Consider the following 15,690-nt stretch of genomic DNA (forward strand, 5'->3'; position numbering starts at 1 on the left):
TAATATGAAAACACTGAATTGTTGCTTACCCGTGAGGAATTCTGCTGAGGACATAATGCGCCGTATATGAATGCCGATACATCTACAAAATGAAATTAAGAAACAGAAGAGAAAAAAATAGATTAGTAATTGTCAACTCTATTAATGGAGCTCTTTTTCCTGAAAATAAATCAATGAAACCCATCATTTATGGGTAGGGAGCAGTTATTCAAAATCTGTAGTAGAAAAGAACAGTGCGTTCATTCACCTAATACTGCTGTGTGTTCTTTTTGTCTTGCACTTCATTACAGTTTGGCAAATGCTACACATCCAGATGCTCAGTGTTGTTACCATGACTACCGGGTCTTTGATTGAACTGGGGGCACATGCTCTCCATGCAGGCTAAATATAGAACAGTCATTAATGAGGACACCTTGGTCAGCTGGAGACAATCTCTCATTATAACTAAACACAACAGGGACATAATGCGTATTTCTCTTCTTTATTCTCGCTTTAATAAAACGGGGAGTGACAGTGGGTGATCTCCGAGCAGGTTGTAGAACCAGAGTCAGACAGCAAATTAAAGCTTATTGACTTTGGACACAGAACTGACCTCACATTTGTATGACCTGCTAAGTTGCATCTTCACATCCATTTGCACTCTCTGGACCTTGGGGAGGAGCTCATCATTTTGTATGGCAGGCCATCTCAGTAGGGAGAGTTTATTACTTATTCAATAAGTAGCAAATAATAATGCTAGAGTCAAGGTCGGTGCTTTAAGAATTAGTAAAATATTTTTTCTCTAGTGAAGTCAATTTTATTTATTTAATTTTATCTATTTATTTATTTTATTTATGCCAAGAAACCATCAGATGTGCTGGATGGTGCTGCATGCCTCAGCAATGACCGTCCCAGGCACACTGCAGAGCAGACAAGTATGCAGGACTTCCCAAAACTCGCATTGCACAGTGGTATCTATTTCTGGGGGCTTAACAGAGAGTCAGAGAAACACCTGATATATCATTCTGTAGATATGAAAACCAACTTCTTTGTTATGACTTAAATCTTTACATTACTGCATAACCCACCCTGGAAAATAAAAGTGAAAGATACATAAAAATCTACTACAGACTGTAGAAGTGACAAGAGAGGCTGACACCAGACTGATGTGACTCCATCTCTGTAATTCATTCATTTCCTTACAAGGATCAAGTTTCTTCCAAAATCAAATCCCTTTATTTTAGGCATGGTGATACATAAAATCACCCCTAACAAGGTCAGTCTCTGACATGTTGGTATCAGGGAAGATCTAGGAGCATAAATGAATTCACTGCAAGATAACATTGATTTCAGCACACATCCCTTTCAGATTCACCTGTTGCAGATAGCATCAAATAAATTACTATTATCTCATCTACAGTTAATCAGACCAAACAGCTCTTGAAGCTTATAATGCTGAAAATGGAGACTTCACTGAAGCCTGTAGCCTCAGGTTTCATTTCAGCCTTGCTGAAATTCCAAATATGCTATAATTCCTTAAAGAGAATGCACTGGAGGAGTAGATTTGTCCATAGAACAAGAAAACATGATCTAGATGGACTTGGTTTAATGGGCATAGTGGTGAGAAGTCAACAATTGGACTACACAATCTTAGTGGTCTTTTCCAACCCTAGTGACTCTATGACAGCCATACAGGGTCATATGATGAATACTGATATGATCTGCAAGCATTTTTGCCAAGTTTCAAATAGTTTTATAAGCATGAGAAAACAGGTTTGTGTTCACTGCTTCCCGACGTTCAACAGTACATTGCCAATAAATACTGAACAACATTTGTCTTCAAATATCCTGGCAGTAGGATGAAGAACAGTACAAATATACAAAAAGTGAGCTGGGCAGGGAGATGCAGAAGTCAGTCTCCAAAATAAGTATGAACAGAAAGTTTCCAGACAGGATGGAGAAATGTGGCAGGCTGGAGGGAAAAGAAACAGTCAGGGAATTTGTAAGAAGGCCATCTGCTGATGTTCCCACTTGTGGTATAGAGTCCCCGCAGCCATGCTGGAGGGCTTCAAGCTGTCTCAGAGCCATCAGTGGAGACCACAGTAAAAGATTAATTACTTTTTTTCCCTGGTTTTTGTTTGTTTTTCCTTCTTTGAGAAGGTTTGGGAGCAGAGCAAAAAAAGAGTTACAAAAGTCTCAAGGAATACCTTTATTTTCTGAATATAATTTGTCATTCCTCTATAGGGTCTTCGGCCAGACTCTAAAATATCTCCCATTAGCTGCCCTTATAACTTGTGCCTAAAGGCTTCTGGTTCATTCACAGGAGCAGTCCTTCCTTGAATAAAGCTTTGAAGTTGGTAGGTTTGCTCATGTAAACAACAGTGACTTGTGTGAGCAAAGACTTCATGATCCAATGTTCATCATCCTTTGAGTTCTTAAGGACATCAGCCCATTCAGTTCCAAAGTCCTTCTCATCCCAGTTATTTGAAATACCTTTGGAAAACACATTGTGAGCAACCTCCCTAAGCAGACAGGGAACCAGGAGGAGCTCCATGTAATGTCTTTCTAATAACAAAAATCCTCATGCTTTCTTCTTAGATACACAAACTAAATGGAATTATTTTAACTTTTTCAGATGATAACTATATCTGCTTAGTATCTTGACTAAATATCTGCTAAGTTCAATTATTCATTGATCATAGGAAAATCCCACGCTAGAGAACAGCGTAGGATCAGCATCTGCCTGAAAACCAAAGTCTCAGAGACTGTAGCTTTTGAAAGTTCTTATTTATTTCATACAACCTCTCTGGTTTTGAGGCTTAGTCAACAATAATAGTGGTGTTAACTCTTTCCATTCTTCCTGTCTATCCAAGGGGTGTGGTATGAGTTCACCACACTGATTTGGCTATCTTAGCCCTAATTTTGTCTGCGTACCAGAAGCACACAGCTCGTTCCTCTCAGTAGAGGGGCACACTCAATGGCTGCAGAGTTTTTGGCAGTGTTTTGCTCTGAGGACCCTCTGTGCCAAGATATCCTGCCAGCATAAGTCAGAATAGGTTTGAGATTGTTCTAAAGGACTCTAGGTGTCATAAAAACTGGGTCACAAAAACTTCTATGCCAGCGGTGATCAGTGAGTGCTGTAGAAATCATTATACTAAAACCACGGTGCCAGAAACACTCTCCCACTGGGTATCTCAGCCAAGGTCACAGCACAGATCTTGCCTACTTTCAGTCTACCTTACCTGCTGCAACATGTGCATGTTTTTACTGAGGTCTGAGAGATGGCTCTGTCTGTTTTCCACTCTCAAATGCAGAAAAATGCAGGACTGATTATATATGAAGACACTTCGTTGTGAAGCCACTGACCTCATTCTATCCTATCAGCAAAAGAAACCTGGACCTGACCATATGACAACGGGAATGCAAATGTTGCAGCACGTACAACAGCAGAGTGGAGTCCTCTTTTTCCTCACCACCAAATTCCAAAGTAACACATAAACTGTGGGTCCTGCAAGCCACAGAAACAAACTGGAAGATGTAATTTCTGTTGCACATCAGAGCAAAGTATGATGTGGATGGTAATGTCTCCTTGAAATCCCTTGTATGCTCTCCAAGGGTATAGACTCTAGTCCAGCAGAGCTTATTCAACAGAAAGTGGAAGTTATTTCAAATACAGCTGATTTAGTTTCATTCGCTGTGACTATTTATTTACACTGCAATTAATAGCTCTTGTTCATGTCTCCGGTTGACTGCAGCAGCACGTGATTTAAGCCCAAAACAACAGACAGGGTCCTTGTTACCCCTCACATCTCACCTGCTTTGTCACATGGCACAATCTAGACACGGGGTCTTTACCTTCATTAATTTCTTTTTACAAGTTTGGCATTTTCATCATCATTTCCAACCTGGCACAGCCTGAGCAACTCATAAAGCATTCGGGTATGTTTTTAGGTGGAAATATAGGATTTTTTATTTCTTTTTTAGAAGTAAACTGTGAAATCCATTTCCATCATATGAAAGGATATGCTGTCTGATGAGGACATACCACCAGCACCAGAAAAAGAGGAAGAGTTTAGTTTGCACTTCCATCTTCTGTGCTGGTTTCTGTCATATGCTGTGGGCTGATGCTCTGCTAGCAACAGCAATCTGCATTCATTGAAAAGCTTTTCTTTATGTCTGCATGACAAGGTGTTGCATCAGTGCAAACAAGAGGCATGTGCAGGCATGAAAAGGCCTGCTCACCATGATGGTTAGAAGCAAAGAAGGGAGGACTTAGATGAAACCTCCCCATGTCAGTCCAAATCTTCAATCTTCCAACAGGCTGCTCTATCAAAACATTTAATTTAGGGTCTTCTTTCTCAGCATGATCAACAGTTGGCTGATCTGAGGTAAAGCTCAGGGGGGCTGGCTGTCCTGATCTCATGATTATTAGTTATGTGATAAATACAGAAACAAAACATTCTTTCCGTCCTTTTTCTAAATGATTCCACAGAGCCAAGTGGTCTTTCATGCCCCAGTATTACTTAGCTCAAATTATTACCTAGAAAATTCACAAAATATAATATAATTAAGATTTTTAAAGGGAGCGGTCACAGAGCAGGCTAGAAATATAAAGCATATTATAATGTAGTTCAAAGGATTAATATCAAATTTGCAGAACTTTGTGTTTTCTTCACATTTTGAAATCAACTATTACATCCAAAATGTAATAAAAGTGATCTCTAGTCATTAGAAATAACACTGTACAGCTGTTGCCTGAAGTGTGAGGACAGCAAGAAAGCATTTTAACATGATTAATCATAAATCCCTCAGTAGTTATGTGGGTAAGAGGAAACTCTTTTTATTCTGTAACAATAAAGTATATCTCCAAGTAATAGATCCCCTCAGGATGCTTAAGTGACCCAAATTGTCCTTATAATCTATTCCCTTTCATGCACAGCAGCAAGACAGTAAAAATACAGCATAAGTGGCTGGTGAAATGGGAACCACCAGATCCATTAGAAGAGTTTCCTACAAGGCGTCTCTCGAAAGACATTTGCTGTAAGTAGACTATGAAGGCCATTTTCCTACTTGTGCTATGAGCAGGAAATCCCCCAAAATGCACGTAAGGAAATCAGCCCAGATGAATAATCCCAAACGTGTGAAACAACTGCTTACTACACCTTTCTAAACTGCCCTGGAACCCTATAAACCTGCAACTCACGCTGTGATGCAAGCTATGTAGGTGAAAGCACGTTTGGCATTTGTCCCTTAATATTTATGCTTAATTTCTTTATGGCACTCCATGGAGAATCGAAGCAGGTCACTGTACCTGTTCTGAGAAGTCTCTGTAATTCTGATGGAAATTAATGTTAAATTTGCGCTTAGTGAGTCATCATTTGCCTTCATAAAAATCCTTCATGAAGCTCCTGGTTTTGTTGGGTCTGTGCAACCCATGGACCCATCTGTTCTGTTGAGAAGAAATCTTCCATTTCAACTAATAGGCTGGACTTGCCCTCCAAATGACTGAAAAGCAAAACCAAGCCCTACAGCTGAGCACCGACTTCTCGGCAAGGATTTGTTCAAATATAATCTTTCAGAACTACGTTCAGGTGAAATTACATTTCTTCTTGATTCTCCCATGTAGTTGTGATTCAGAGCACAAAGGACTGGCTGTCTCTGGTTGAGTCACAGCTTGTGGGCAGGTAGGCAACAGCCTTTTTATTCTTTCTTTCTCCTGGTGGAGACAAATTGGTCATCAGTATTTTACCCAGCTCAACTATTTTATTAAGGTATTGCCACTGTTTAACTGTTAATAGACACTCCACAGTAACCAACTTTGAATTGGTTTCTGAAAAGCCACAGTATCTATTCCTTTTGTGTCACTGTAATGAAAAAAATAATAAATCCACACCTGTATTTTGTACCCTAGGCTTGATTATTTGCCAGAACCAAACACAATAAAGCCATATAATTTGAGGTCTTTTCAACGTTCTCACCTTCCAAATTCACTATGATACTGACCTACCTTGGTTTCTCTGAAACAGCAAACTCTATTCTGTTTTATCAGACTGTATTATCCCTTTATACTTGATCCCTACCCAAGCAATGGACCTCTAACACAGTCTCAAGCTGTGTGCCAGCCTGTTGATACAGTCTTCCAAGGAGCACTGCCCATTTCAATTTGTGCCTCTAATAAATTAGGAGTACCATAATGAAATGCTATCCTCAAGTGTTTCCTGTGCATCAGTTCAGCCGACAGCCAAACAACCGACAGCTGTTCCTAACACCTGCCTTAGGATGCTCTTACCCCTCTCCTACCCTCCATCCAGATGATCAGCCCCACATGCAGCGTGGTCACAGCTGTGGGAAGCGCTCACTGTCAGCATTGTGCCACACCAGGGAGGTCTGAGGAACTTGGGTAAGAGCACAGATAGGGGAAATAGGTCTAGCAAGGGAGGGCAGTTAGAAGAATGGGTCTCTGGGGTCAACAGGCATACAGAGCATTTGGCAGATGGTTGCCTTTGCTATAATTGTCTCTCTTCCACAGGAACCAAGATCAATACCTGGCAAGTGCATGCATTATAGTGGAGAAAAGGCATGGAAATCCTTTCTGTTGGGAGGATCTCAATGCAGCAGCTTATTTATGCTTGTATAAAATGATACTGCCAACACCTAGCAACCAAAGTCTCAAGGAGAACTGAGCAAAGTTTCATCACTGCTACATCACTGTGAACAAGGCACTGCTCCACTGCTACCCAATGGCATGTAAAGTCAAGAAACAGCAATTAGGTATCTCCATAACTAGGAAGAAATTTTAGCTTGCTTTGGAAGATGAGAATGATACTGTCTATATAGCAGATGGAGAGTGAGAGAACACGAGAGATCATCAGGAAAAACCTTTGCATGGCTCTATTTTTTTTAAATCTTTCAGTGATTCATTCAGTTTTCTCTGAGGCTGGAGATTAAATCATTTCAATACGTGTCTGAAGGAGCCTAAGGCTCTAAGCCTGTCCTTGCTGTGTGCAGGATGATTGGGCAGCTCTGCAGTACTCTGCTTGGCCAGCCATCCTGCCACCCATGCCGGAGAGGCTTCCTTGGAGCAGAAGTGATCTCACATCAAGGTAACATCAGGAAGGAATGGCGTATTCATGCCACAGGGTATAGTTTTTCAGAAGCATTTGTCACCCAAACTCAAGCCATTTGTAATAGTGTTATGTTCTGCAGGCGACACGCGCAGTTAACACGTAAATCTCTCCCACGGATGCGTGGGGTTTGTGTGCTGGGATGAGCTAATTTTCCAGCTCCTGGCCTACAGCTCTCTAAACCAGCTACACCAAAGAATTACTCCTTCACAAATGGTATCATCTCTAGTGTGCAAGATAATCACAAATAAAGTATGATGGCTGCATGCACTACAGAAATAGATGGATTGCAGTGCTGTAGGTTAATGCTGCTACTTCACACTCTACAAACTGATTATCTCTGTTATTTCATAATAATCATTCTTGATTAAAAGATATCCATCTGAATTACGTGTATGAGAGCCTTATTCTGCTGATGGTGCCAAAAGGGAATTTTGATGCCAGCTTTAGTATTTATCCCTCTGTGACATGGCGGAAGTAAAGTGGATGCTCTTTTTGTTGCAAATGCAGCTCCAGAATCAACTTAGGCTCCAGGTATTAACATACAGCTCATGTGCCAGATCTAGCCCTTAGGAGAACGTTAATCCAATCTGCCAACTGCTGCTGCACTCTAATACAGCTCTGCCCTGCCAAGCAATTACAAAAACCTCCTTTTGCTCCCGAGCCACCTGTCCCTCACAGTGCTTTACTGGCACCAGCAGCACAAGCAGCCACTTGCAGTCCCTGGCTTAAAGGATGACTGCTCCATTTTTTACTGGTAAATAAAATGGCAGCTACAAAACACTCCATGGTGTTTTTGCACCAACACTTGTGCACTCATTGCTGCTCTGTTCCAAGGTATCAGGGAACATTTCCAATCAATTTTTAAGAACTATGGGTGGGAGCTGTGAATAACGAATTCATTTTGTTTTTGATCTTTTTAAAAACTTCTATCCATATTCACATAACCCTGTGGAAGCACCCAGGTTCCCCTCCTGCTTTATAATGGTCTTAGTGAAAGACTGGATGAACATTCTCCAAACATGGCAACTTGCTTATTTTGAAGTCTTGTTCAGGAACTTGGAAATGAGAATAAAATTATCAAGAACAAAGTTAATGCTGTGATCATGACATACAATGTAATACTTCTATCTAAGGAAAATACTTATTACTTAATAAGTATAGGGGTACAAAAGTAGCCTACAACCACATAAACATTTTAGGAGACAACGATTTTCAAAAACTGGCTAAACATAAAACCTTCAAGTCTGTATAATGCCCCACAAACATGCAACTGTGCTTCTCTTGAAATATCACTGGTCATAATACTGGTCTGAACTACATTAGACCTAGAGTCTATCCAATTTGCTGTCCTGTCTCTGAAAGTAGCTGAGTGCAGGTTCAGAAGGATGACCATAGCTCACACAGATGTGGTCGTCCTTCCATATAACACTTCCTCAAGCTCTTGGCAGCTTGGAGTGGCTGTCATCCTTGAGGGCTGTCTCTGCCATTGAGTTTTTCTAGTCATTCTTCCTGTTTTTTGCACCTACAACCTCAAGTAGCAGACAACTGCCCCAAAAGCATGCTTGCGCTGTGGCTCCTCCAATCATCCTCTAATGTTCATTTTAGCTTCAGGCCTACATCCCACAGAAAACTACTTCCAAAGGCAGCCCAGGGATGCTAATGCAGCTGGGGAGTTTGTGTTGTTCGCATCTATATTTACGTCATTGACTCTTATCTTCATTGACTTTGGAGGTACAAGCTGGGGTGCTGAAGGACAGTAGGATAAATCAGCGCTTATAAGGAAACATTAGATACTGTCTTCTTTAAATGAAACATTTCTCAAGTTGGACATGCTGAATGTGGGGAGACTCTAAACCCTTCTCTCTGTGGTGTTTACAATCCAAACTATGCAGCTTTGTAGCAATTACATGAGAACCAAGCCAGGAAAATGGGCTCAATATGTAATATATCTAATTAATTTTTTTCACTTTTAAATAATTCAATTTAGGTATAGAGCACCACAAGTTCTTTTATTAAAAATTTCTCCTAGCATATCAAAATTTCTTTCTTACTCTAGCAGTTGTGAGGGCGAATACTACAAAGAAGTTAGCACTTTCACTGAAAGCTTTTATGACATTAATCAGTTCGGGGCAGTCTTAGAAGACGCAAAGAAAGGAATCCAAGACAAAGAAGATGTGACCTTCAAACTTCATTAGAGAGCAGAAGGGAGAGAATGCTGAAGTGGTTGTGAAAGGAGAATGAAAGCACTGAGGTATGTGTCAGGAACCTTGGTCCAAAAAAGCTCTCTCTTTTCATTTTCCAGTTCCATATGAGATCAGAAGACTGTGAGCTGTATATGGATGCATGCGTGGGTTTAATTCACCATAGGCAACATTCCTATTTTCTGAGACAAGGCAAATCAACTGGAATCGTGTAAGAGACCTCTACTGCAGGGTATTCTGTGTGTCATCCCTGGCATCTGCAGACATCTTCAGAGGGGTCAATGGATGGTGGCGATGGTGAATATCCCTTCAGAAAGTGAGGGGAAAGGAAATCAGGTGGAAAGAAGTATAGAGCATCCCCAGTTCCTTGTGTGCTGTGCATCTCTTCACATCAATGCCTCAACCAGCATCACCGTACTGGTACTTTTCCACACCTGCACACAAAAATCTGAGGATTCTTAATTTTAAAGACTTAGAATTAATTTTCTTTTCTAGGAAAATTCTTTTCTTCTTCTTCTTTTTTATTTTCTCTCTTTATTTTTTATTCTTTCATGGAGAGAGTAGAAGAAAAATGCATAGAAATTCCCTGTTCCAAATCTGGGTCATTAGCTGCCCAAGGAGGAATGATAATGATTGGTTTTAACATAGCTCCGATAAAAAACAGAGTTCTGCAGGCAGTTAAAGAGATAAAAGGCACTTGTTCAGCGTAAACACAGAGCTGGATTGAGGCATGTAACAGCTGAAAAAGAAAACATCTCCATCAGGAGATTTGCATTTCTGACTACAGAGACTTCATTGGGGTGCCATGCATAGCAAGATCTGGTTTTCCAGAAGAGGGCACTAAATATATTTTCTTCCCATTCTATTGATTTAAAATAAATAAATTAGAGAGATCAGAAATCAGAAGGAACAGATCATAAACTCCTGCAGGCTGGGACTGCTTCCTATGTCCCTGCACAGATATCAGAATTAAATTCTTTCTGATTTTTGAATTCTGATGCCATTTTCCCATTTTGTATCCTATTCTTAACAAATCTCCTTCCTTAACGTTTTAAAACATCTGTCCATAATTATCACAATGCAGTGTAAGTTGGATTCATCCCTTAAAACTCAGGAAGTACAATTATGCTACAAATAGGAACTCGCCCGTCTATAATTCTAAAGCTCCTAGATGTTGCAAGGAACCAAGCTCTTCATTAAGATCTACTTTTTCAGTAAGTTTTATGTAGCTGTATCTATTTCATTTCTGATAAAGCATGGAAGGTTCCCCCATCTTTCATTCAGATGGTTTCCAATACAAATACAAGAAAGAAAACAGCGGTGATATATCTGCTGTCTATCTGAGTTTGACCATCTAAGAGACCTTGTACACTTACCTGTGCTTCCTTCAGAAGTAAATTTCAGGCTATTTTTAAGGTGCTTTGTGAATTGCATAGAAAAAGGTTGTTGTTCCAACATAGTTGGTTTTTTAATCATGTTGTTTTCCTTTATATATATATATATATATATTTATACTTATATAAATATAAATATATATATATATTTAATTTACCTTCTCTGTTTGATGAAAATCTCATTTACTAAAGAAAATATTTACAGAGTAAGACTGCTGACAGCCGATACCAATACAGAACATATCCATGTACTCTTGCATGACAGGATAATTATTTCAGACTTTTGATATTTTTCTGCTCTTCCCTGGAACACTGCATTTGCTTTCCAGTTCACTGATACGTATCTGTGTCTGAATAAATGTAGGATACAGTTTGTTGGCCTCTGCTATATGCGAAGGACTTAGTTTGAGTTATCATTTTGTACTCAGTCACACCTGTGCAATTTGTATTGAAGTCTGCCATCATAAATCATGAGGCTTAAAAGTCAGTCCTAACTCCATGCATTTTATTAGAAGAGAAGCAGTAGTTTAGTCCCTTGTTTCTTGTAGGGAATAGTTAAAGCTCCGATGGCATGATCACAGAATCACAGCATCATTAAAGCTGGAAAAACTACTAAGATGTGTCCAATCATCAATCCATGGAACAGCTGAAGCCACCATGCTCAGGTTTTAACGTTCTCCATTCCTTGCAGTCAGCATTTTGTAGTTATAATGACATTAAACAACACTAGCTAGAATAGAGACTCAGAAAGAAACCAATATTTGGTGCATTTTTACTGAAACCACTGCTAAACAGGGAGCATGTATTAGCAAAACCGGAATGTGGAGGCTGGGGATTGTACCTGTTGGGCAGAGCTTCGTCTGTCATTTATGACAAACACATCACATCGTATTTTCTGAATGTATTAAGATGATCATTTCATATACACCACATTTCTGCTGAAAATAATTCTCCGATAGGGATGAACAACATAGCTAAAAAATCCCTAAACAACTTTGTTGTTTGAAAGGACTACAAGACCACAAGTAACCATAGTGGCTACTTCTGATAAGTGCAAATCCCCATTTTCTCCCTTCAAAACTGAGATGATTCCGATCCTACGGTACCTCCTGAGGATGCTGCAAAGAGAACCCAGTCCTTTCATTTAAGGAGTGAAAATATTCTTTTCCCAGATAATAAGCACAGGAAGCCTCCATCCACTCATTTTTCTTTTTACAATGACAAGTTCTTAATTCCTCTCGTCCCCACTGTGCAAGAAACTCAACTACCAAAACGTTCCTGCAATTCACGTAGGACTGCCCAGGCTCTCTCTACCTCCTCATTTTAGCTGGATTTCTTCTCTTGCATTAGACTACACCATGCCAAAGGAAAAGGACTTTTTATAAGAGCAAAGAACCATTTAGGCCACATAAAGGAACACATTTTCCGCTGGAGCTTTGTAGGGATTTGAAATGAACTGCAAGACTCCTCCAAAACTAATAAGATATAAGCTTGACCACTTTTCTTCCACTGTGTTAGTCCAAAACTGGTGCTGACCACTACTGATATGAAAGTTGGTTACTCTGTGGTTTCTCCTGAAAGGAGACGCAGGATTAAACCTCTCACTAATTGGCATTCCATCCTTCTGTGCCTGCATCCAAAACTTTCTATTCCATGCACACTATGTATGAGAAATTGCACAGAGCGATCACTGGTGAGCAGTCAGAGCAAATACTCGCACCACTTGATGATCTGTTTACTCAATTACAATGGGCATCCAACCCTCCCATGGTGAGAATTTATAATTCCTGAAGCACGTGCAGCAGGGAAAAACAAAAGATTTCTGATTGCAGTGGCTCAGCAGTCAAAGGCACAAATGAGGACACCTGAGCAGACACTGTTTGCACAACTCTCTACTAGTTCTAAAAACGCATAAATCCCTCCAGACCTGTGTGGCAAACCTCCCTGTCTCTTTCTGCAACGGAAAGCAATAAAATACTAATTAGGCTGAACCAAATGCTGATAGCAACACGCTACAGAAGAACCTGATACATCAGTATGTCTGACAGAGATATTGCTACCTGAACACAGATGCATCCCCAGGAAAATGTCCCAGTTGCTCAGATTTTGTTTATTTCCAGCTGTGGTTTATTTAATCCAAGGTGATTTTACAGCACTGGTGTTTTCAGTGAGCTGCACTCATCCAGGTCTGACAGTGCAGAGAAGTAAATGGAAATGGAGAAATGATCTTCAGTCAACCTCCTCCAATGCCTTTGAAAACTGTCTTTTGTCCATCCTGTTGCTATTCAGCCCACATTGAAAATGACAGTTGAGGGAACTTATTCATGGTAGTTTTGAGATTTGAAAAGATACGGAGTCTTTCACAGAAGCTATTTTAAGAAGAACAGATTCATAATTAAAAGAAATCACAACACTCTCCACTTATCATAAACGAATGCTTCCAAATTTTCTCAAATAGCTGCTGCTTCAGCTTCAAATCCAAAGTAAACCATCACCCAGAAAATTAACCTCAGCTGTGTTCTTGAGACTTTCTTGTTAATACAATACTTCTGGACACAGAACTCTTAGCTTTTGTTATGTAAATAGGGCTGAAGCACTTCTTTGTCACTACAAACAGGATAAAAAGCCCATTGTTAAGCAAGGATATTTGCTGTACTGATCTTGGTTTCTGAAGTAATGTCACTCAAAACAGGACAGAATCACAGTGCTGTAGGGGTTGGAAGGGACCTCTGGAGATCACCCAGTGCAACCCCTGCTAAAGCATTTCCATGCAATAGGTTGCACAGGAAAGTGTCCAGACAGGTCTTGGATAACTCCAGAGAAGGGCAATTCACAAGGAGCACAATGCTGGCTCATGGCCAGTCTGCTGCCCACCAGAACACACAGATCCTTCTTCACAGAGCTCCTTTCCAGCAGATCAGCCCCTAGCCCATACAGGTACATGTTATTCCTCCCCAGGTACTGGACTCTACAATTGCCCTTTCAGCTCTGGCTCCCTAGAATCATCAGGTGAAAATTCCACACTGGCATATTCATAAAAATGGCATGATTTCAGAAGCTGTGAGCATTTAATTGAAATATTAAATAATATCTGAAAGGTTTTAGTAATATTTATTCCATAGGGATCAGCTGAAGACGTCATCTTTATGAAAAGACCCCAGGTTTAGCAAATCATAGTAGGTTCAGTGAGTCCACGTCGTTCCACTAATTCACAAAGAACCTATTGACTACAGCCCTCCAGTGAATCAAGGAAAGATACTTCGCCTGACGACGTGCACAAGAATACATACGCACAGATTGAACTACAGAAGAACATTTTAACTAACAGAAGTTTTACATTCCTAGGACTGTTGCTTTTTTCTCCTTCTCTTTATGTGAGAACTGCAGCGACAGGTTTTATGTTACTAATGGCTAACATTCTCTCGAGTAAACAGAGTTACAGTGCATTAGGCTTGGAAATGTCAATGACTTGGGAAACTAGATTTAGCCACCAGCCTTCGATAATGTTCAGCACTGCCCATATATTGTGCAGCTTTGCAATTGAGAAAGAGCCTTTTGGTTTATGAGCAACAAAGATTCAACTCTGCAGGTATATAGGAAAAAAAAGAGTATAAAAATGAAAATTATAAGCTTTTCTGCTCAAAACTCTCCGGAAATTCTACTGGTTTATGCAGTTATCAAAAATGCTACAAACTGCTAACATGACCATCTTGATTTTACAAAACTGTTCTAAATGTGCTGACTTTACCTAGTGCAAAGACCACATTCTTTCGCTGTTTCTGAAAATTATGTTGGGTTGGAATGGAAAATAAATATGAATTATATTCATTGCCACAGAAGGTAAACAGGTGTAAACAGCTCTATTTCTAGCACTGGTAAATGTTTCAATTAAGCAATAAATTTTCAGAGCTAAAATATTAGTATTACTGATGATAACGATGACAGTATCTAATTTTCAGAGGCATATTTATCATAATAATAGTGCTCACCTAACTCAAAAGGATGTTTGGAGCAGTCATTAATATTTATACCTAATAGTGTTTTGGAAATAACAAGTATCATATAATCTTAATTTTTACATGCTTAATTAAAGCAATGATGAGACTGTAATCGGAGTGACAACCACATTTGGACTAATACTAAAAAAATATAACAACTATAATAATATGCTTAAAATAACTGTTGTTTAGTTCCTTCATTGCCTCAGTACAAAATCTAGGGTTTGGGATAGGTCTTATGAGGTCTCCTTGGTGCCAACTCTCTCAGCTCCTCTGCCCTCTCTTAGCTGTTCTTCCAAAACCCATCCAGATTCTCCATCCAAGCAGAGACCTCTTTAATGAAGCAAAATTCAGTTGTGTCTTAAATCCTCAGCAGGATACTTGCCTCTGGCTCAGAAACTACAATGAATCTCTGCCTAAAGCATCAACCAAAAAACGCCACCAATCACTTCTAAGTCATTGCGACACCCATAGCAATAGGCAGGATGGAAGGAAATACGAAGCTCATCACAGAAGCTATTCTAAAAAAAAATGTAGTTGGACCCTCTTTAATTACAGCGATGATTAATTCTTCGCAGCTTTCAGCATTATAAAAATGCATTCCTTTAACTTGAAAATAGGCAGTAGCGTCTGTTGTATCAGCTATGAAAGTCTTGAAGCCCTAATTGCTGTTGTTCAGAAGACTTAACAATTTGGTGTGCATTAATCAGCCAGATTAAGCCACATTTCTTGTACGTAATTGCTCTTAACTAGTTCACACACAGACTGGTAAATCGGAAAAGAAGAATGAACAGCTTTAAGAAGAATGTGGGCCACTTTAATCCCTCTCCTGCACTATGACGACAGCTATTCATAACGAAGTCAATTAAATACTCTCTATTTAAAGTCTCACTGTGTCACTCAAGAAAATCACTTCTCACTTACTTTTCTCTGCTACTTTTATCACCATTATGCAACACACGGGTTGCACTACCACAGAAATCTACTCAGG

General features: G+C 39.7%; 1 protein-coding gene across 5 annotated transcripts in view; it reads right to left on the bottom strand.

The window, feature by feature from the left end:
* Window positions 1-15,690, bottom strand: part of DPP6 (dipeptidyl peptidase like 6) — a 447,472-nt gene that overhangs the window by 101,490 nt on the left and 330,292 nt on the right. For all 5 annotated transcript variants that reach the window (XM_072328927.1, XM_072328926.1, XM_072328923.1 and 2 more), the window contains exon 6: window positions 30-82. In XM_072328927.1, the coding sequence (XP_072185028.1) occupies window positions 30-82 (53 nt within the window). The remainder of the gene's footprint in view (window positions 1-29; window positions 83-15,690) is intronic.

The sequence above is a fragment of the Excalfactoria chinensis genome, chromosome 2, assembly GCF_039878825.1.
Source record: "Excalfactoria chinensis isolate bCotChi1 chromosome 2, bCotChi1.hap2, whole genome shotgun sequence".
NCBI classification, from domain to species: Eukaryota; Metazoa; Chordata; class Aves; order Galliformes; family Phasianidae; genus Excalfactoria; species Excalfactoria chinensis.